The sequence below is a fragment of the Lutra lutra genome, chromosome 1 (genome assembly GCF_902655055.1).
Source record: "Lutra lutra chromosome 1, mLutLut1.2, whole genome shotgun sequence".
NCBI lineage: Eukaryota > Metazoa > Chordata > Mammalia > Carnivora > Mustelidae > Lutra > Lutra lutra.
The window spans coordinates 59,085,106-59,106,545 of NC_062278.1; the positions used below are offsets into that span (position 1 = coordinate 59,085,106).

Consider the following 21,440-nt stretch of genomic DNA (forward strand, 5'->3'; position numbering starts at 1 on the left):
TAATAATTCTGTCTGTTCCTTTCTAATGCTTTACCATTAGTACAGGTCTGATTCACAGACCTGTACTCCTGGGGCATTATATGTTATATTGTATGTTAATTAAAAATTATATTACAGGGCACCTGGGTGGCTCAGTGGGTTAAAGCCTCTGCCTTTGGTTCAGGTCATGATCCCAGGGTCCTGGGATTGAGCCCCACGTTGGGCTCTCTGCTCTGTGGGGAGCCTGCTTTCTCAGAAACTCTCTCTCTGCCTGCCTCTTGGCCTACTTCTGATCTCTGTCAAATAAATAAATAAAATCTTTAAAAAAAATTATATTACGTATTTACATATAAATTTATTTTTATGTATTTTATATAGAAATAATTTTTATATTTATATAATTTATATTTATATAAATTTTATGTATAAAATTACTTATATATAAATAATTATATATTATACATCATACGTTAATAAAAATTTATAAAAATCCTTTTTTCCTCAGTTGTTAGAGTTTTTAAAAAATTCAGATAATGAATGCTAAATTTTATAAAATACCTTTTCAACCTCAAATGAGGAAGTCAATGTGAGCTTTCAGTGTGATGGTTTAAAAATCTGTTTAAATTCTTGGAATTTCCTACTTAGTCATTATGTCTTTTTCTTTAAACAAAAAGCTGGGTATTATTTCATAACATTATATGAAAAATTTAATATTCATAAATTGTCCTTTTATATGTATATTCTGGTTTAGTACTAGACTTATGATAGCTTGCTAAAATACATTACAATATTTATAAAATTTATATATCTTGGATTAATTTTAAAAGCTTAGTAATTATCTACACTTGAAAGCATGATAGAACACAGTGGTAAATTTTGAGGACTTGGTACTTTTTTGGGGCAATGGTTAAAAAACCCTTTTCTTCCTTAACTGTTAAGTATAGTCACTGTGAATTGTCTATCCTTTTTCGTAATACATCTTCAGTCATCTCCTAAATGGTACAATTCAGTCTCTTGTTTGTTTACTTATTTTTTAAAATTCATTTACAATTTGGATGGCATAGTTTGCTTATTTCTTTATTTATATTTTATTTATCATTTATGTTGTTTTCCTCCCAAAAAGGGTTAGTGGAAATAATTTGTGAAGTTTTTGTTGTTGTTTAGAACTCTTTAAACATGTTTAAACATATTTTTCTTGGTTATTTTTTAAGTGATACTCTCTACATTTTTGTATTTATTTAAAAATATTAATAAGACCTTAAATTTCAAAGATACTATTTGTACAGTGTATTGTTTTTACAGTTTCCATGTTTGAGTGTTTATACTGGTTTACTTCTGAATTTGAATATTTATTTTGTCAGGACACATGAGTCATAAATTCTCCAAGGGCTTATATATATGTTCTAATATACTTGTCGATCAGTAGCATCTTGCTTAACTTTAGTATTCATAAATATTGGTCTTATTTATCCTAAAATAATTTAGATTTGGACCACGGAAGTCAGTATTACAAGGGGAAATTTGATGTCATTTCATTTTAACTTTTGCTTATGGAATTATTTTTCTTCATCCATGAAATAGAAAAAAATTGATTTCACATTTACATAATTTTTTTAATTAATGTTTTCTAGTAGTTGATCTATCTTAAATGAAGTTTTTTAATAGAGGTTCTTGATAGAGGAATCCTCCAGAAGATACTTTGGTAATATATTTGGTTTGACAGATCCTGCATGTATTAGTGATCTATTACAAATTATAAATTACTCTAAAATTCAGTGGCTTTAAAACGACATGCATTTATTATCTCTCTTTGTGTCAGAAATTCATGCATGACTCAGCTGGGTTCTATGCCTCAGAGTCTTTCACAAGACTGAAGTCAGGTGTCAGGGCTGGGATCTCATCTGGAGGCTTGACTGGGGAATGATCTCCTTCCAAGCTTGTTCTCGGCCCAATCTAGTGCTTTTCCCACTGGGACACATATTGACAGGTATTTGATTTATTTGAGAGTCACTTTTTGGGTCTAACATTCAGCCCCAGGAACATCTACCTCTTTTGAGCTCTTCCTGTTATTTAGTCATAAATGTATGTGTGTATGTGAATGTGCATGGACATGCAGGTGAGCATCTATAGAAGGGTAAGTGGGAGGGACAGAGAGAAACAAGCAGGGAGGGAGAATGATCATATGTTAGTATAACTTTTTTCTATTTTAAGAACTATTTTTTCCCCCATAGGTGCCTTAGCTGGGCCAATTATTGTGGAGCCACATGTCACAGCAGTATGGGGAAAGAATGTTTCATTGAAGTGTTTAATTGAAGTAAATGAAACTATAACACAAATTTCATGGGAGAAGATCCATGGCAAAAGTTCACAGACTGTTGCAGTTCATCATCCTCAGTATGGATTCTCTGTTCAAGGAGAATATCAGGGAAGAGTCTTATTTAAAAACTATTCACTTAATGATGCGACAATTACTCTACATAACATAGGATTTTCTGATTCTGGAAAATACATATGCAAAGCTGTTACATTCCCGCTTGGAAATGCTCAGTCCTCTACAACTGTAACTGTATTAGGTAGGTATGCTTGAATTATATATTTTGGTGGTACTGGCAAGGATTATAATAAAAAGTTTTTTCAAGATTTTAAAATAATTAACTGTATATACATAAACCTAGATTTGAAATAATTCAGATATGATTTTTCAAGTTTTTTCTTAAAAATCTGTGATTCTCTGCTCTCAATTTAAACAAAATTTTGTATCTACCTACCTATCTGTGTAATGCTGTGTGGTTCTTAGTTATTTTACTTTCATAAAAGATTGGTTTTTGTATATAATACTAAAATGCTGGGTGTTTTTGACATTTTCAGTATTCTTTCTCAAAATTTCAAACTTTAAATTTCCATTTTTAAATAAGCTTGTCCATTTATTTAAATGACTGTTGTCTTAGAGCCATTGCTATATTTCCATGTTTCTGAAATCAGATCTTACTTCTGCCACTGTGGATTTCATAGCTGTTTGATCCTTGGGCCGTTGCTTCTAATGAGCAGTCTTCTGCTTTTTCCTTTCTGATAACTTAGAATTTATGGAGGAATTTAAAATGAGATTATTGTTAAGATAGCCGCTTGCAGTGAAAGGTATACCAATTTGGAAATACTGGCTTGTATTTTTAGAATACCAGAGTAAAGATTAAGGAGTAATAGCAACCTTAGCATTTTCCAATCAAAGTAGGACTCCTATAACAGGCAGTCTTTGTCTGTTGGGGACTTGGTTGGATCTGCTGATAGCTCCCCTCCTCAACCCTCCTTCTTCACTTTCCTTCTGGGTATTACACCCTTGTAAAAAGCACTTTGTGCTCCTCACTAGGTCTTAGTGTCTGCTTCCAGAGCAGCAAACAAGTGTGCTGCCCCTAATATTTAAAGGCATCATTTCAGGGTCTTTGACATGCAGGAAAGCCATTTTGTCCAGCTCTTGTCAGATATTTTTTCATGTTGAGAGATACTATTTAAAAATAGAAATAAAATTAAATATTTGAGAATTTCATATGTTTATGACACTGCCTGAACACCTGTGGGAAAATATAACTCATGTTTATGAAACAGATACTTTTGAGAGACTTTGACTAGAAGGCAGGGAGCATTGGGTGTTATACACAAACAATGAATCCTGGAACACTGAATCAAAAACTAATGATGTACTGTATGGTGACTAACGTTAACATTACAAAAAAAAAAAAAAAAAAAAAAAAAAAAAAAGAATAGGTCCAGAAACAAAACAAAAAAGAAGTCAAAAATAAATGCCTGAAAAATCAAGTGCAGGCCATCAGGGTAAAAAAAGTTCAGTGGCTAGAAAACAGTAGTTTTGTGTGTGGAAGAGGGAATCCATTGGAGTAAGGGTTTTTTTTGCTTTAAATTCTAGTAATTGCCCCTAAGTTAATATAATACTTGTGATTTTAAAACTGAGGACTGTTTATTGTACAAGACTAGTCATGATATTCACCACGCCTATGTATCTAGCTTCATCTATTTCATCTCTTTCTCCACTTTACAACACAAATAATCATGATGAACTATTTGCAGTTCTGATAATACTTGTTTTTGTTTTACATGTGTTTTTCTTTCTTCTTGGATTGCTTTCTTTTTCTTCCTGTCTTCCTAGTTCTTATATTTAACTGCTATTTATCAAACCACATCCTTTCAGAGAGCCATTGTTGAAATATATACCCACTTGCAGTTTGATTTTTTTTTTCTTCTTTCTTTTTTTGGCTCTTTTGCCATTTTTCTTGAGCTTATCTATTGCAGCAGTTACCATACTGTTTGTGGTGTGTTTTCTACATTATAAACACATGGTGGACTGCAACTCTGTACTTTAAAATTTAACTTTATCTCTCTAAGGCCTACAAGAATTCCTGGTATACAGCAGCCATACACCATGAGTGTAATTTAAGTAGGGTATAGGAACGGATTGGTAAAACTTAGTAGTCTACAAAAGTTCTATAGAAAAACAGTTGAACCAGTCGTTGAATTTTGGATAGGTTTGGGGTAAGCAGAAGTAAGTAAGTATAGGAAGAATAAATGAGCCAGTGCGGGGAGGCAGAAAACAACATACATTAAGGCAGAGTTCTTTTTAGCATCAGCGTTGTTGACATTTTGGGCCGGAATTCTTTGCTCTAGTGAGCTGTCCTGTCCATTGTACACTGTTTGGCACTGTCTGTGGAGACATTCTAAGTTCTCATCACTGAAAGACTGCTGCTAGCATCTGGTGGGTCTTTCAGTGATGATAACTTAGAATGTCTCCAGATATTGCCAAGGGTACTCTGGAAGAGGAGAGGAGAGATCACTCATTGTTGAGCGATTAGTGAAATCACTCATTAGTGGAACCACTGAATAATTTTTTGATTGTTCAGAGGATTTATGTAAAGTACAAGAACTAAAGGCTAGAAAGTTTGAGTAGGGCTGCATTAAAGTAACCTGAATGTTATGATGGAGAATTTGAGCTTTGTATTACTAGAAATGCCAAATTGGTGTAAGATATTGTACTTCTTGCCTCCCTTCTTCTACCCTCAGACTCCTGCTATGTAAAGTGTGGTTGCTGAACCGGCAGCATTGGCATCACTTGGGAGTTTGTTAAAAATATAGAATTTTGGGTCCCTCCCAAACTTATTGAATGATAAGTCTACATTTTAGCAGGATTTCTAAGTGATTCGTATATAGAACGAAGTTTGAGAAACACTGGTTTGATCACCTTCTCATCTTGCTTAGAGGGATATTTAAGTCATAATAGACTAGATTTAGGGAGTAATGTGATAAAAGTTATGATTTCTGAAGATCAGTCAGGTGTTTTTGATGGATTGAAATGAAGAGGTCCGAGGGAGGAGTCAAGATGGCAGAGGAGTAGCAGGCTGAGATGATATCAGGTAGCAGGAGATCAGCTAGGTAGTTTATCAAACCTTTCCAAACACCTGCAAATCCAAAAGGAGATCAAAGAGAAGAGCAGCAATTCTAGAAACAGAAAGTCGACCACTTTCTGAAAGGTAGGACCTGCGGAGGAGTGAATCCAAAGCGACGGAAAGATAGACTGCAGGGGGTGGGGCCGGCTCCCAGCAAGTAGGGGAGCAACGGAGCACAAAATCAGAACTTTTAAAAGTCTGCTCCACTGAGGGACATGGCTCCAGAGGCTAAGCCGGGTTGAAGGCCACTCAGGGACGGTGTGGTCTCAGGTCCCACAGGGTCACAGAAGAATCAGGGGTGTCTGAGTGTTGCAGAGCTCACAGATATTAGAGCAAGGAAGCTGGCTACAGAGATGGAGCTGAGGAGTGAGCTCTCAACTTGGGGTTACCTTAAACTGTGATCCGTGACACAGTCAGGCCACTGCTCTTTGAGCAGGGACTCCAGAAGATCCAGGGAGACACCCCCCCCCCCCCACAGAAGAGCGGCAGGGATCTGCTGGGTTTGGAGACTCCAGGCGGAGTTGTGTGCCAGAGACAGAGACGCTTGGTCACAGGCTGGGTGAGCTCGGAGTGTGGCCAGAGGCCAGGGAGACGGGAGTGATTGAATGCTTTTCTCCGAGGGTGCACTGAGGAGTGGGGCTCCAAGCTCTCCACCACTCCGGGCTGGAGATTGGGAGGCCACCATTTTCATTTCCATTCTCCAGAGCTCTACAGAAGGCGTTCAGGGAACAAAAGCTCCCAAAAGTGAACCAGAGCAGATTACTTAGCCTAGCCCTTGGTAAGGGCGGTGCAATTCTGCCTCCTGCAAAGACACTTGAGAATCACTACAACAGGCCCCTCCCCCAGATGATCAGCAAGAAATCTAGCTAAGACCAAGTTCACTTATCAAGGAGAACAGCAGATTTCCAGAGGAGGAGAAAGCAAGGCATGGAATTCATGGCTTTGTCCTCATGGTTCTTTAGTCTTGCAAAGTTAATTAATTTTTTTAATTTTATTTTTTTCCATATGCTAATTTTTTTTAACTTTTACCCTTTCCTCTATTAACGTTTTCAAACTAGTTTATCTTAACAATCCTTTCATTAAAAAGATCTTTTTGAACCTTCATTATTATACTCCTATTTTATCCTTCATTGTATCTAACTTTATTTTTTGTATACACATAGGGTTTTTTCTTCTAAAAAAAATTTGAGATACAACTTCTAATAGATCAAAATATACCCTAAAGCTAGCACAGGGCTTTGTTCTAGTCTCCAGCCTGAGCAGAGTCTCTCCACTTTCTTTTTCTTTATTCTCCCAACCAACTTAATCAACTCCTTTTTTAGAATTTTTTTTAAAAGTTTTCATCTTTATACTCATATTCCATCCCTTCATCGTGTTTACCCTTATTTTCTGTGTGTGTGTATATATATAAGTTTTTCATTCTTTAAAATCTCGGGACATAGTTTCTTCTAAGAGACCAAAATAATCCCAAAATTAAGTGGATGACTCTGTTCTATTCACCATTCTAATATATATTTTTTATTTTATTTATTTTTTTTCTGAACTGCTTTTTACCCCCCTTTCCTGCCCCCAGGATTTAGGGTCTCTCCTGATCTGGTTAAAGCACATTTTCCTGGGATCTTTGCCATGCTTTTAGTATTTTATTCGCTCCTTCATATATTTTTTTTCCTTCATATATTCTTATATGGATAAAATGACAAGGCCGAAAAACTCACCACAAAAAAAAGAACAAGAGGCAGTACCGAAGGCTAGGGACCTAATCAATACAGACATTGATAATATGTCAGATCTAGAGTTCAGAATGATGATTCTCAAGGTGCTAGCCGTGCTCGAAAAAAGCATGGAAGATACTAGAGAAACCTGTCTGGAGAAATAAAAGCCCTTTCTGGAGAAATAAAAGAATTAAAATCTAACCAAGCTGAAATCAAAAAAGCTATTAATGAGATGCAGTCAAAAATGGAGGCTTTTACTGCTAGGATAAATGAGGCAGAAGAGAGAATTAGTGATATAGAAGACCAAATAACAGAGAATAAAGAAGCTGAGCAAAAGAGAGACAAACAACTACTGGACCACGAGGGGAGAATTGGAGAGATAAGTGATACCATAAGATGAAACAACATTAGAATAATTGGGATTCCAGAAGAAGAGGAAACAGAGAGGGGAGCAGAAGGTATATTGGAGAGGATTATTGTAGAGAATTTCCCTAATATGGCAAAGGGAACAAGCATCAAAATCCAGGAGGTGCAGAGAACCCCCCTCAAAATCAATAAGAATAGGTCCATGCCCCATCATCTAATAGTAAAATTTACAAGTCTTATTGACAAAAAATTCTGAAAGCAGTTCGGGACAAGAAGCCTGTAACATACAATGGTAAAAATATTAGATTGGCAGCGGACTTATCCACAGAGACCTGGCAGGCCAGAAAGAACTGACATGATATATTCAGAGCACTAAATGAGAAGAACATGCAGCCACGAATACTATATCCACCTAGGCTATCATTGAAAATAGAAGGAGAGATAAAAAACCTCCAGGACAAACAAAAACTAAAAGAATTTGTAAACACCAAACCAGCCCTACAGGAAATATTGAAAGGGGTCCTCGAAGCAAAGAGAGAGCCTAAAAGTAGTAGACCAGAAAGGAATAGAGACAATATACAGTAATAGTCACCTTACAGGCAATACAATGGCACTATATTCATATTTTTCAATAGTTACCCTGAATGTAAATGGACTAAATGCCCCAATCAAAAGACACAGGGTATCAGAATGGATTAAAAAAACAAAACCCATCAATATGCTGTCTACAAGAAACTCATTTTAGACCCAAAGAGACCTCCAGATTTAAAGCGAGGGAGTGGAAAACAGTTTACCATCCTAATGGGCATCTAAGGAAAGCTGGGGTGGCAATGCTTATATCAGATCAATTAGATTTTAAGCCAAAGACTATACTAAGAGATGAGGAAGGACACTATATCATACTCAAAGGGTTTGTCCAACAAGAAGGCCTAACAATTTTAAATACCTATGCCCCTAACATGGGAGCAGCCAACTATATAAACCAATTAATAACAAAATCAAAGAAACACATCAACAATAATACAATAATAGTAGGGGACTTTAACACTCCCCTCACTGAAATGGACAGATCATCCAAGCAAAAGATCAACAAGGAAATAAAGGCCTTTAATGATACACTGGACCAGATGGACATCACACATAGATTCAGAACATTCCATCCCAAAGCAACAGAATAGACATTCTTCTCTAGTGCACATGGAACATTCTCAGAATAGATCACATCCTGGGTCACAAATCAGGTCTTAACCGGTATCAAAAGATTGGGATCATTTCCTGCATATTTTCAGACCACAATTCTCTGAAGCTGGAACTCAGTCAGAAGAGGAAATTTGGAAAGAACCCAAATATGTGGAGATTAAAGAGCATCCTTCTGAAGGATGAATGGCTCAAGCAGGAAATTAAAGAAGAATTGAAAAAAATTCATGGTAACAAATGATAATGAAAACACAATGGTTCAAAATCTGTGGGACACAGCAAAGGAAGTCCTGAGAGGAAAATATATAGCAATACAAGCCTTTCTCAAGAAACAAGAAAGGTCTCAAATACTCAACCTAAGCCTACACCTAAAGTTGCTGGAGAAAGAACAGCAAAGAAAACCTAAACCCAGCAGGAGAAGAGAAATAAAGATCAGAGCAGAAATCAATGAAATAGAAACCAAAAGAACAATAGAACAAATCAACGAAACTAGGAGCAGGGTCTTTGAAAGAATTAATAAGATTGATAAAGCCCTGGGCAGACTTATTAAATTAGAAAAGACCCAAATAAATAAAAAGAGGAGAGATCACAAACCAACACTAAAGAAATAACAAACATAAGAACATATTATGAGCAACTATATGCCAGCAAATTTGACAATGTGGAAGAAATGGAGGCATTGCTAGAGACATATGAACTACCACAACTGAACCAGGAAGAAATAGAAAACCTGAACAGACCCATAACCAATAAGGTCTCCCAACAAACGAGACCAGGGCCAGACGGCTTCCCAGGAGAATTCTACCAAACATTGAAAGAACTAATTCCTATTCTCCTGAAACTGTTCCAAAAAATAGAAATGGAAGGAAAACTTCCAAACTCATTTTATGAGGCCAGCATTACCTTGATCCCAAAACCAGACAAAGATCCCATCAAAAAAGAGAATTACAGACCAATATCCTTGATGAACTCAGATGTGAAAATCCTCACCAAAATACTAGCCAATAGGATCCAACAGTACATTAAAAGGATTATTCACCACGACCCAGTGGGATTTATCCCAGGGCTGCAAGGTTGGTTCAACATCTGCAAATCAATGAATGTGATACAATACATTAATGAAAGAACAAGAACCATATGATACTCTCAATAGATGCTGAAAAAGCATTGACAAAGTACAGCATCCTTTCCTGATCAAAACTCTTCAGTGTAGGGATAGAGGGTACATACCTCAATATCATCAAAGTCATCTATGGAAAACCAATATCAAAATCCTATCCATTTTTTTCAAAGAAATGGAACAAATAATCCTAAAATTTATATGGAACCAGAAAAGACCTTGAATAGCCAGAGGAATGTTGAAAAAGAAAGCCAAAGTTGGTGGCATCACAATTCCAGACTTCAAGCTCTATTACAAAGCTGTCATCAAGACAGTATGGTACTGGCCCAAAAACAGACACATAGATCAATGCAACAGAATAGAGAGCCCAGAAATAGACCCTCAAATCTATGGTCAACTAATCTTCGACAAAGCAGGACAGAATGTCCAATGGAAAAAAAATAGCCTCTTCAACAAATGGTGTTGGGAAAATTGGACAGCCACATGCATAAAAATGAAACTGGACCATTTCTTTACACCGCACACGAAGATATACTCAAAATGGATAAAGAACCTCAATGTGAGAAAGGAATCCCTCAAAATCCTTGAGGAGAACACAGGTAGCAACCTCTTCGACCTCAGCCGCAGCAGCTTCTTCCTAGGAACATTGCCAAAGGCAAGGGTAGCAAGGGCAAAAATGAACTATTAGGACTTCATCAAGATCAAAGGCTTCTGCACAGCAAAGGAAACAGTTAACAAAACCAAAAGACAACTGACAGAATGGGAGAAGATATTTGCAAATGACATATCAGATAAAGGGTTAGTATCCAGGGCACCTGAGTGGCTCAGAGGGTTAAGCCTCTGCCTTCAGCTCAGGTCATGATCTCAGGGTCCTGAGATTGAGCCCCACATCGGGGGCTCTGCTCAGCAGGAAGACTGCTTCCCCCTCTCCCTCTGTCTGCCTCTCTGCCTACTTGTGATCTCTCTCTCCCTCTCTCACATAATTAAATAAAATTAAAAAAAAAAAAAGGGTTAGTACCCAAAATCTATGAAGAACTTATCAAACTCAACACCCAAAGAACAACCCAATCACGAAATGGGCAGAGGACATGAACAGACATTTCTGCAAAGAAGACATCCAGATGGCCAACAGACACGTGAAAAAGTGCTCCACATCACTCGGCATCAGGGAAATACAAATCAAATCCACAATGAGATACCACCTCACACCAGTCAGAATGGCTAAAATTAACAAGTCAGGAAATGACACTTGCTGGCGAGGATGTGGAGAAAGGGGTACCCTCCTACACTGTTGGTGGGAATACAAGCTGATGCAACTACTCTGGAAAACAACATGGAGGTTCCTCAAAAAGTTGAAAATAGAGCTACCCTACACCCCAGTATTTGCACTACTGGGTATTTACCCTAAAGATAAACGTAGTGATCCGAAGGGGCACATGCGCCCAGATGTTTATAGCAGCAATGTCCAAATAGCCAAACTATGGAAAGAACCTAGATGTCCATCAACAGATGAATGGATAAGGAAGATGTGATGTATAGATATAGATATATAGATATATATACAATGGAATACTATGCAGCCATCAAAAGAAATGAAATCTTGCCATTTGTGACAACTTGGATAGAACTAGAGGGTGTTATGCTTATCGAAAATAAGTCGCTCAGAGAAAGACAATTATCATATGATCTCCATGATATGAGGAAGTTGAGAGGCAATGTGGGGGGTTTGAGGGGTACAAAAAGAACAAATGAAACAAGATGGGATTGGGAGGGAGACAAACCATAAGAGACTCTTAATCTCAAAACAAATGAGGGTTGCCAGGGGGAGGGGGTTAGGGAGAGGGTGGTGGAGTTATGGACATTGGGGAAGGTTATGTGCTGTGGTGAGTGCTGTGAAGTGTGTAAACCTGGCGATTCACAGACCTGTACCCCTCGGTCTAATAATACAGTATATTTAATAAATAAATTAAAAATTTTTAAATAATAAAGAAATGAAGAATTCCTAAAATCTTAATCCTTCAGTCATGTGGCCATGAAAGCTTGAAATTAATTTTCTGATTTCTGCCACTTGAGGGAAGAAGGGAGCTATTACAAAGGAATATCTGTCAAGCCTTTGTAACTGATTGGATATAAGAAATAAGGGAGGTTTGAGCATAAAAAGGTTTCCAACCTTGGTGATTGTGTAAGTTATATTACTATAAATTCCAGTGGGCATGTCTGAATGAAATCCAGGTGTTGGGATTGGATGGCTAAGATAATGAGATCAGCATTGGCTTCATTGAGTTTGAAGATATATACGCAAACAGTACCAGACAGGTGGTTAGAAACTGTGGAATCAAGTCTTGTATCAAAAATGAAGGAAATTAGGGATTATGTAGATAGTTTTGTATCAGATAAACATTTCTAAGGGAGATGCAAATAGTAAGTGACAGCCCAGAACCCAGTATTTATTGGGGCAGAGGTTAGAAGAAATAAAAATGAAGAACTCTAAGAGAGCTTTGAGGAAAACTGGCAAAGTAATACTACTTATATCAGGAGAAGATAAAATTTTTAAGATTATTTTAGCAGCTTTTTCTTCTTTCCACAGTGAGAATTAAGCTTTATACAACATAATTTGAACAACCTTTTGTTTGTTTGTTTTCCTAAGAATGGTGCACAGCTAGCAATTCATTATGTAGAACAGGTACCTTAAGGCATTATTAGTACTTAATTCTTTTTGAACAGAATGCTAATAACTGTGTCAAAGTTTGAAATTCTACCTAATTGGTCAAAGAGAATGGCAAATAAAAATATTAAGCCTATCGATTACATGGTAACATTAGAGTTTCAGTGGAGTGGTAGTAATAGAAATCAAATTAAGGAAATGTGATATAAAAAAAAGCTTTGGGAAAATTTAACAACAAATGCCCCACAGTAGAATAGTTGTTTTGCAATTGCTTACTTCTCTTGATGGGATATTTTATAGCTATTAAAATTATGGTTAAGAGAAGTGTTGCTGTGGGAGGAAAGAACCAAAAAATTGACGTATGCCATGATTATTACATCCATATAGAAACTAGAAAAAGAGAAGTGGAAGAAGATGATAATAATTGCATTAGAGTATTGTAGTTGTCCATAATTTTTCCCTGTTTTCCCAATTTTCAGAAATACTGCTTTTGCAATAAGAATACAGACTTCCACTATATGTTGGGTAACTGAACATAATTAAAAAAAAATAGACTTCCATTGCTGTAGATGATGGAATAGCAGGGACTGGATTTGCCCTCTCTCTAAGAACAAGAAACCAGGCAAATAAGAAACAGTTTTAAGAAACAGTTTTTTGTCACTGGACAATAGGCCGTGTAGGATTATGATCCCTGAAAGAAGGAAAATAAACAAGGTGAGTCCATATAATGTTCTGGCTTCCACCTTAGGCAGTTTTCAGGGTACAACTCAGTGACAAGGATTTGAAGCAGAAAACAATGGTATCAGAGAGTAAAAGAGACATTCTGGAATTCAGGGAGGACAGGTGATTAGAATTTGTGGAGCAGAATACTGGAAAGCAGAGAGCATCAGAAAGAGTGTGTGTGTTTTAGAGATCTACAGAGGGCCCCTTTAAAGTCTTTGGGTTAGTATTGATCTGTGTCCATGGGAGAGGAGTCTTTTGAGGTTGGGGAAAGAACCACCAGAAAGCGTTAGATCTAACTAACAATCCTGATGTTCATACAGAACTGGGAAAACCATGTTACCTTGTTACCTCCATTCAGAGTACAGAGGGCTTTGATAGCATCTTTTTTTTTTTTTTAAGATTTTATTTGACGAGAGAGAGGGAGAGAGAGAGATCACAAGTAGGCAGAGAGAGGGGGAAGCAAGCTACCCGCCCAGCAGAGAGCCCGATGCAGTGCTCTATCCCAGGACCATGAGATCATGACCCAAGCTGAAGGCAGAGGCTTAACTCACCGAGCCACCCAGGTGCCCCTTTTGATAGCATCTTAAGAGGAAGCAACAGCAGAACAACTAGACAGTGAAGGTTACAGAGAAGTTAACCAAAATATTGAGGTATATGAGAAAAGTAACTTTAGAAATCTAGTAAAGTCTACAACCAGATTGATTCCCTTCAGAAGAAACAGAAATGTAACTTTTCTTTTTTTTAAGATTTATTTAGAGAACACATGTAGACAGAGCACAGGCAGAGGGGGAAGGAGAAGCAGGCTCTCTGCTGAGCAGGGAGCCCAACATGCTGGGCTGGATCCCAGGACCCTAGGATCATGACCTGAGCCAAAGGCAGCCATTTACCTGACTGAGCCACCCAGGCGCCCACAGAAATATAACTTAAAATTGACTTTAAAATAAATTTTTAAGTTCCTCAAAGATAAAAAAAAAGTTAGTGATGGTATAAGTTGTTCAAAACAACTCTCCCATGGGTGTGAAATAAAATACCACTGAAAGCTTCAAGGAAGTAAAAACAAGTGAGAAATATTAATAGATCAAGTCTAGGAGAAGGTAAAAATAGAAATGAGCTTAGCACTGAAAGTTGCATTCAACCTGAGGACTTCTGATAATTTAGAAGAAACACCTGAGATGCTTAGGTGGGATTTTGAAAGTCTTAAGAAGCAAGAGACAGATTTCTAAGTGTAGTTCTGCTAAGATGGGGGATGTCTAATAACCCTTCTCTTATTATGCTATCCAGAGGCTTACATTTTTAGAATAGTAGGAAATTAGAAGTAAACCAGCCTTCTTATAGACTTAAAGGTTTATAATGACCTGAGTGGTTTGATCTTAAAATCTGGAGGTCCTAGACTGGTTAGTGATTTCAGGAGTTTAGCAGAAGAAAATTCAGATCTTTTCTAGAGGAAAATTATCTTTATTCTATACCTCACAGTATTTCTACCTTAATTATTCAAACGCAGGCTTATAGTCTTCTTGAATACAAGTAAAGAAGAACCCACAAATAGCAGGCAGCACAAATAAGACAACAGAAACAGACATGCAAAGATATAGGATGTTGGAATTATCAGACACAGCCTATTAAATATTAAACAGCATCGTTTAACATTTAAAGAGTTAAGTCAATCTATAAAATTTCTGCAGAGAACAAGAAACTATTAAAAAATGGCATAGTAATTGGCCTTGAAGTAGAGAAGTAATTTTTAGTGTATAAAAGCAGTTAACCATAAAAGGGAAATTAAAAACTGGTAAATTTTAGTACAATTGAATTAAAAACTTCTCTTCATCAAAACACACTATAGGGCAAAAAGATAAGCCCTAAACTGCTAGAGGATATTTTTACCATATGTAATTAAAAAAAAAAAAGGCTCTCCTTCCAAATCAGTAAGAAAAAACAGTTGGCTTTAATAGGCGTTTTGCAGAAGAAATTCCAAATAGCCTATAAACATGGAAGGACCTTTAACGTCATTCATAATATGAGAAATTAAAAAATACAGTCTCGACAGTACACCATTATATGCATATAAAATGGACAGACATTGAGAAGTCAGACAATACCAACTGTGGTTAGTGTCTGGACCAATAGGTGCTCTAAGATTGGTAGTAAATTCTTACTTTGGAAAGCTTTTTGGCATTATCTGGTAAAGTTGAAAATAAAAATAGTAGTAGCAGTTCCACTACAAGAGACAAAGTAGAGAAATACCTGTACAAATATACTGAGATATACCAATGAGAATATTTCTTATAAAGTTGTTTATACTAAACAGGAAATAGCACCAAAATCCAATGGTAAATAAACTGTACAGCAGTTAATAATCTATAGAACTGCATATAAATTTAAATGATTTAAAAATTAAAAGTGAAAAAACCTTGAATTCTAAAATAATAAAGTCTGATTGTTCTCAAATTAATCTCAGGAGCACAAAGTTGAATCAAAGAAAAACTATATAAAATATATATATAGTTTAGTACCATTCATGTAAAGTTCAGAAACAGGTAAAATATAATTGTTGTTTTACAAACTTTACATTTGTTGCTCGTAGACCTGTCATGAAAAGTAAGCAAAAATTTATTTCCAAAGTCACTATAATGATTTCATACTTGGGCTGGTAGGTGTTAAGATCAAGGAGAGACATGCTGAGCTACCTGGGAGGTACTGATGTTTTTTATTAAGATGTGTGGTGTTTACACAGATGTTTACTACAAAGTATTGATTACATGTGTTGTATGTACTTTTCCCTTTGTTATTTTACAATAATACATCTCATATAATACATTAGGAAAATATTAGTATCTCAAGTAAATTATGAAAAATATTTAGATATAAATCAAGAACAGATGGCATTAAAAATCAGTTGGAAGCTTTGGAAGTGAATAAGTTATTGAGATAAAAACTCAATATACAGAATAACCCATAGGCTTGAGACAATTCATGAGGTGAGACTGAGGAATTAATGCAGAAAGAAACACATGAAATTTGCTGGAAAATGTGAAGAGATAGGGTATATGGAAAGTAGATGAAAGGGTCTAAACATTAAGGTTACTTTCACTTGCTGAGGAGCTTTCTTATACTGGAAGAAGATAATGGGATACACATTCTAATACACATTTTAATAAACGTAGCTATTATTGACATTACATTTTAACCGTGTAGGTTCCATACTGGTAACTTAATTTGTATTTTTCTAAGTGTTTTGCTGCAAAATGAAGCACTGTGTTTTAAAACTACATCTTTTCCCCTTTCAAAGTAATACTTAAAATCTTATAATGAAAATTACCCAATTTATAGGAATTTTTCATATTCTAACTTCAGGGAGAGCTCATCGGTCCTTATAAAGAAAAATGGTATCTCTCCTAAGGAGAACCTTCTTTAAGGTTTTCAAGTCTTGCTGAGGTTCTTGTTTGTCTTAGCTCATGATCTTCTCCTCTTCCAAAGATCTAGCTGATGTTGGCCTTTCTTAAAAGCATGTTTAAAGCATAGATTTTATATGCATTTTCCCCTAAGTTTATGAACTATGGCTAGATATGTCTTGGAAAGATATAAATATATTCTTCATTGAAATGTGACTAATTTTTTTTTTAATGTAAATAGTTGAACCCACTGTGAGCCTGATAAAAGGGCCAGATTCTTTAATTGATGGAGGAAATGAAACTGTAGCGGCCATCTGTATCGCAGCCACTGGAAAACCAGTTGCACATATTGACTGGGAAGGTGATCTTGGTGAAATGGAATCCACTACAACTTCTTTTCCAAATGAAACAGCAACAATTGTCAGCCAGTACAAGCTGTTTCCAACCAGATTTGCTAGAGGAAGGCGGATTACCTGTGTTGTAAAACATCCAGCCTTGGAAAAGGACATCCGATATTCTTTCATATTAGATATACAGTGTAAGTAAACAATAACATTTGCTCTTAAATATTTTATTTTAATTTTCTTCTGTGACATAATTCTATGGCAGACTTGTTTGAATATTTAATATTCAGATATTCTTACATCTTTTCCTTGTTGAACTTTTTTTCCTTAATTTTTAAAAATACCTTCGTAGAAATTTCATTTAATCAGAACATTTCTTATTAGTTTGTGAAGATGGACAGTGACTTTAAACTTGCTCTCCAACTTAAAATTATTTAGCCTTCTCCTTTTCAGACCTTAAAAATAAGCTGGGCTTAAGCAAATTGTGGAAGTTTATACCTCAAAATGTGCAATACTTAAAGGCAAACAACTACTTTGCCAGTTCAATTCATTTCACTATTACTCATTTTTTTTATGCTACCCATGATGTTTTCAGCAAGAATCTTTTATTGTCTAAATGCGTATTAATTAGTTTGAAAATCTTTGTTTTTCTGATACATTTTCTCATCTCATTTTACCGATCATGTTGTAAGATTCTCATATAGTAAGACAGTATTTTAAAAACATCATTGGGATAATAACCATTGTAGATAAGGTTCAAAGGTTAGCCCATCACCTATTTTTATATTTTGTTAAAGGATGTTCCCTTTTGTGTAAAGTTTGTATGTTTATATATGTATGTGCGTGTATTTTTTTCCTGTACATTAGCTCAGTTGTTGAAACATTCTTTGTGTGACATTTAAAAATTTTGAGCAGAAGAAAAAGTGATAATGCACGTAACTTAAAACAAGGATAATGAAAATTAATAGGTTTTTTAAAAGAAGTATTACAGTGTTCTTAGTGTTTTATTTTTTGATATGACATATATGGAATTGCAAATTGCACATATTCATTACATTTGATGTAATGGTTTTTAAAGCTAATTGTAAGAATCTTTTTCAACATTTACTGGGTTAAACTTGGGACATTACCTTACATGAATGTTACTACCATTTTATTCCTAAGTACAGATACCTTCTTTTCACTACTCTGAAGAATCCAATTAAAATTTGTTTCCTTTTCCTACTTTACTTTCATAGACTCTTAACTTTTTCCTTTTTCTTGTAAAATTCAGATCCCAATTGTAAGTACTATTAATATTTTCCTTATATATATTTTGTCCTTCCTTATATCTAGTAATGACTGAAATCTTCTTCAATTTGTATTGGGTACATTATGCTTTTTTGATTGTTTGTTTGAATGCAATCCTAAATATAAAAATATTTCTCTTAATGTAAGATTTATATAATCATGGCTTAGATTTATTGGCTTGCTCCTAAAATGTTCTTAGAGTACTCATGATTTTTTTTCCTCTTTTTAATTGGGACTTACAAAACATGTGAACAAAGTTTGAGGAGATAAAATTTTATATCCAAAGTTCAGATCTCTATATTTGGAGGTATTATTTGGGGATACCTTACCTTAGTACCTATTCCCTCCTCCCAATTAAAAGAAATTAATCTCACAGAGCTCTCTATTCTTTCAGCAACAATTTTTAGTACCAATTGTTAGTTACAAAAGTGTTAATTCTTGGTATTTAAGAGGCAGGCATTTCTTTCTTTAAATTACTAAAGTAATTAATTGTACCTTAGTAAAAGTTTAATTTTTTACCACCCTTTTTTGTAAACCTTGATTGATAATAGACCAAGCTTCCTTGACAGAATTAAACTGACCTGGTCTCTCTCTAATTTCCCATCTGGTCATGTACTCTTTATCTAGTTTACTATGTAACTCACAGGAGGGTCTCTGTACCATGCATAAGTGACACTTCTTGGGGAAGCTTTCATGACCCCACCTCATCCGCAGTTAGCCCCTTCTTCTCTATATCATCCTATTCTTTTCCTTCTTGGTTCTCAACAGGTTTTAGTTTAATATTTCAAAAATATCCTCTTATTAAAAACTATTAAAAATAAATTTTATGAAAGAAAAAATTTAAAAGAAAAGGGGTGCCTGCATAGCTCAGTGGGTTAAAGCCTCTGCCTTCGGCTCGGGTCATGATCCCAGGGTCCTGGGATCGAGCGCTCTACTCGGCGGGGAGCCTGCTTCCTCCTCCTCTCTCTCTCTCTCTCTCTCTCTGCCTGTCCTTCTGCCTACTTGTGATCTCTGTCTGTCAAGTTAAAAAAAAAATTAATTAAAAAAATAAATAAATTTATGAATACAGAATCTATATGTATGCCATAAGCCTACAACAGTGCCTGCCATTATTAGGAGTTAAAAAACAATATGATGGTTGAATGAATGATTCATATTGGATTGTATGGTTTAAATGCATAAATTTATATTGCTGGTAGATATGGATAATTGCTTATTTAACAAACTATATTACACAATATTACACATATACCAAAAGACGTTTGGGTGCATTGAATGGATAAAATTGAATGTTTTAGAACAGTTGAGGCCACAGATAACTTACTTTAGTTGATATTATATAGCCTTAGAAAGTTTGTTTTACATTTCTGCTTACCCATAGAATATTAATTGGTTATAATACAGGGAACCTAATCTCTGTAATTGACGTTGTATCTCTTGGGGGATATTCTCTTTCAGATCAGACATTTCTTTAAAGACAGTGTTATATGGTGACTTGGTACTTAAATGCCACGTCTAATCAAATTAAGTAGTATAATGTATTTCCTTTGTTCATAAATCTACACTTCTCATAATAGGACTCTCATATTTTGTTCTTGGTGATTATATGTTTGTGAATATCCTTATATTCAGTGTCCAAAATAACTAGAACCGTACATGCTATCGTTCCCTAGTGTTTGGGTACTCATTTTCCATTCATGCACTCATTCTTTCAATCAACTAATAATTATTAACTGCTGTTTTCCATGCTGGTTTTGTATATTGACAGAAGGAAAGCGATTTCTGTTCCTTTGAAGTTTAGTCATTATGTTAATGCTTTGTCATTATTTATTGCATTTACCACTAACAAAAGATAATTTGTACTGTTATGCATTTATTTTATAGATGCTCCAGAAGTTTCAGTGACAGGCTATGATGGGAATTGGTTTGTAGGAAGAAAAGGTGTTAATCTCAAGTGTAATGCTGATGCAAATCCACCACCCTTCAAATCTGTGTGGAGCAGGTAATAATGTCAGATACTTCTAAAGGGAAATTATTTAAAAGTGGAAAGTATTAAGTGCATATTTAAAGTTGTTTTTTTTTTAAATCAGTGTAATACATGATGATAGTAATGGCTGGAAATTAAATTAACGGTTTCTGAGTGTTCTCTGTCCCACCTCTCCCCTACCTTCTACCCCTGCAGTTCCTTTTAGCCATTTAGCAATTCCTTCTGATGGTTACCATTGTTGGTCTTAAATTGCTACTTCTTAATACTATCTATTGACTTCTATTGTGATGGATGAAAATTTAACTTTATATCTACCCCTTCACACACAAAGGTATCCATATACATATTCCTACCTTCATGAATCCCAATGAAATTAAGCCACTTTTAGTTAAACTTCGTAATCATTGTTTACTTCCCTATGACATGTAAGTATTATTTACTGACCGTAGTATACTAGAGTTCTGTTTTCTTTTGTCTAAGATCTTTGTTTTCCCTGAAGCTAGTAATTCTTAGCCTCAAAAAATATCCTTAATTCTCTTTATCTGTGAACTTTCAAAGTGTTATACTAAGGTTTTCATTTGTATTTCCCAGTATTTGGAGCTCCCCTTTAGTCTTAAGACTTGTATCTGTCACCTGTATATAATTTTGTCATTTTTTTTTAATCATTTCCCCTCCTTTTTTAAATTTGCTTTTACTAGACTTCCTATTATATACGAAACATCCTTTCTTATTTTTCAAAGTTTTTTGTTTTGTTTTGTTTTTCCTAGGAAATTTCCTTGATTATTTTTTCCCTGTTGACTTAATTGATTTAAAACATTTTGGGGGCATATTTTTAATTTCTTTTTTTCTTAAGATTTATTTATTTGAGGGATGGGGGAAAAGAGAGGAGGGGGCAGAAGGAGAGAGAGAGAGAGAGAGAGAAGTCCTGGCAGGGATGGCCTGAGCCAAAATCAAGAGTTGGCAACTAATTGAGCCACCCAGGTGCCTCTATACTTTTAATTTCTAAGAGCATTTTCTTATTTCTCTTTCATTTCATTGCATTTTTTCTTATTTTGTGGATGTAATGTCTTGTTTCTTCCTAGAAACACAATTTTTTTTTAAGATTTTACTTATTTATTTGACAGACGGAGATCACAAGTAGGCAGAGAGGCAGGCAGAGAGAGAGGAGGAAGCAGGCTCCCCGCTGAGCACAGAGCCCGATGCGGGACTCGATTCCAGGAC

General features: G+C 35.4%; 1 protein-coding gene across 14 annotated transcripts in view; it reads left to right on the plus strand.

The window, feature by feature from the left end:
• The window catches only part of NECTIN3 (nectin cell adhesion molecule 3), a 127,922-nt gene that overhangs the window by 39,560 nt on the left and 66,922 nt on the right, over positions 1-21,440 (plus strand). For all 14 annotated transcript variants that reach the window (XR_007126446.1, XR_007126448.1, XR_007126449.1 and 11 more), the window contains exons 2-4: positions 2,211-2,552; positions 16,840-17,136; positions 20,117-20,234. Coding sequence is in view for 11 of the 14 variants with exons in the window: in XM_047724162.1 (XP_047580118.1) it covers positions 2,211-2,552; positions 16,840-17,136; positions 20,117-20,234 (757 nt within the window). In the remaining 3 variants the exon portion in view is untranslated. The remainder of the gene's footprint in view (positions 1-2,210; positions 2,553-16,839; positions 17,137-20,116; positions 20,235-21,440) is intronic.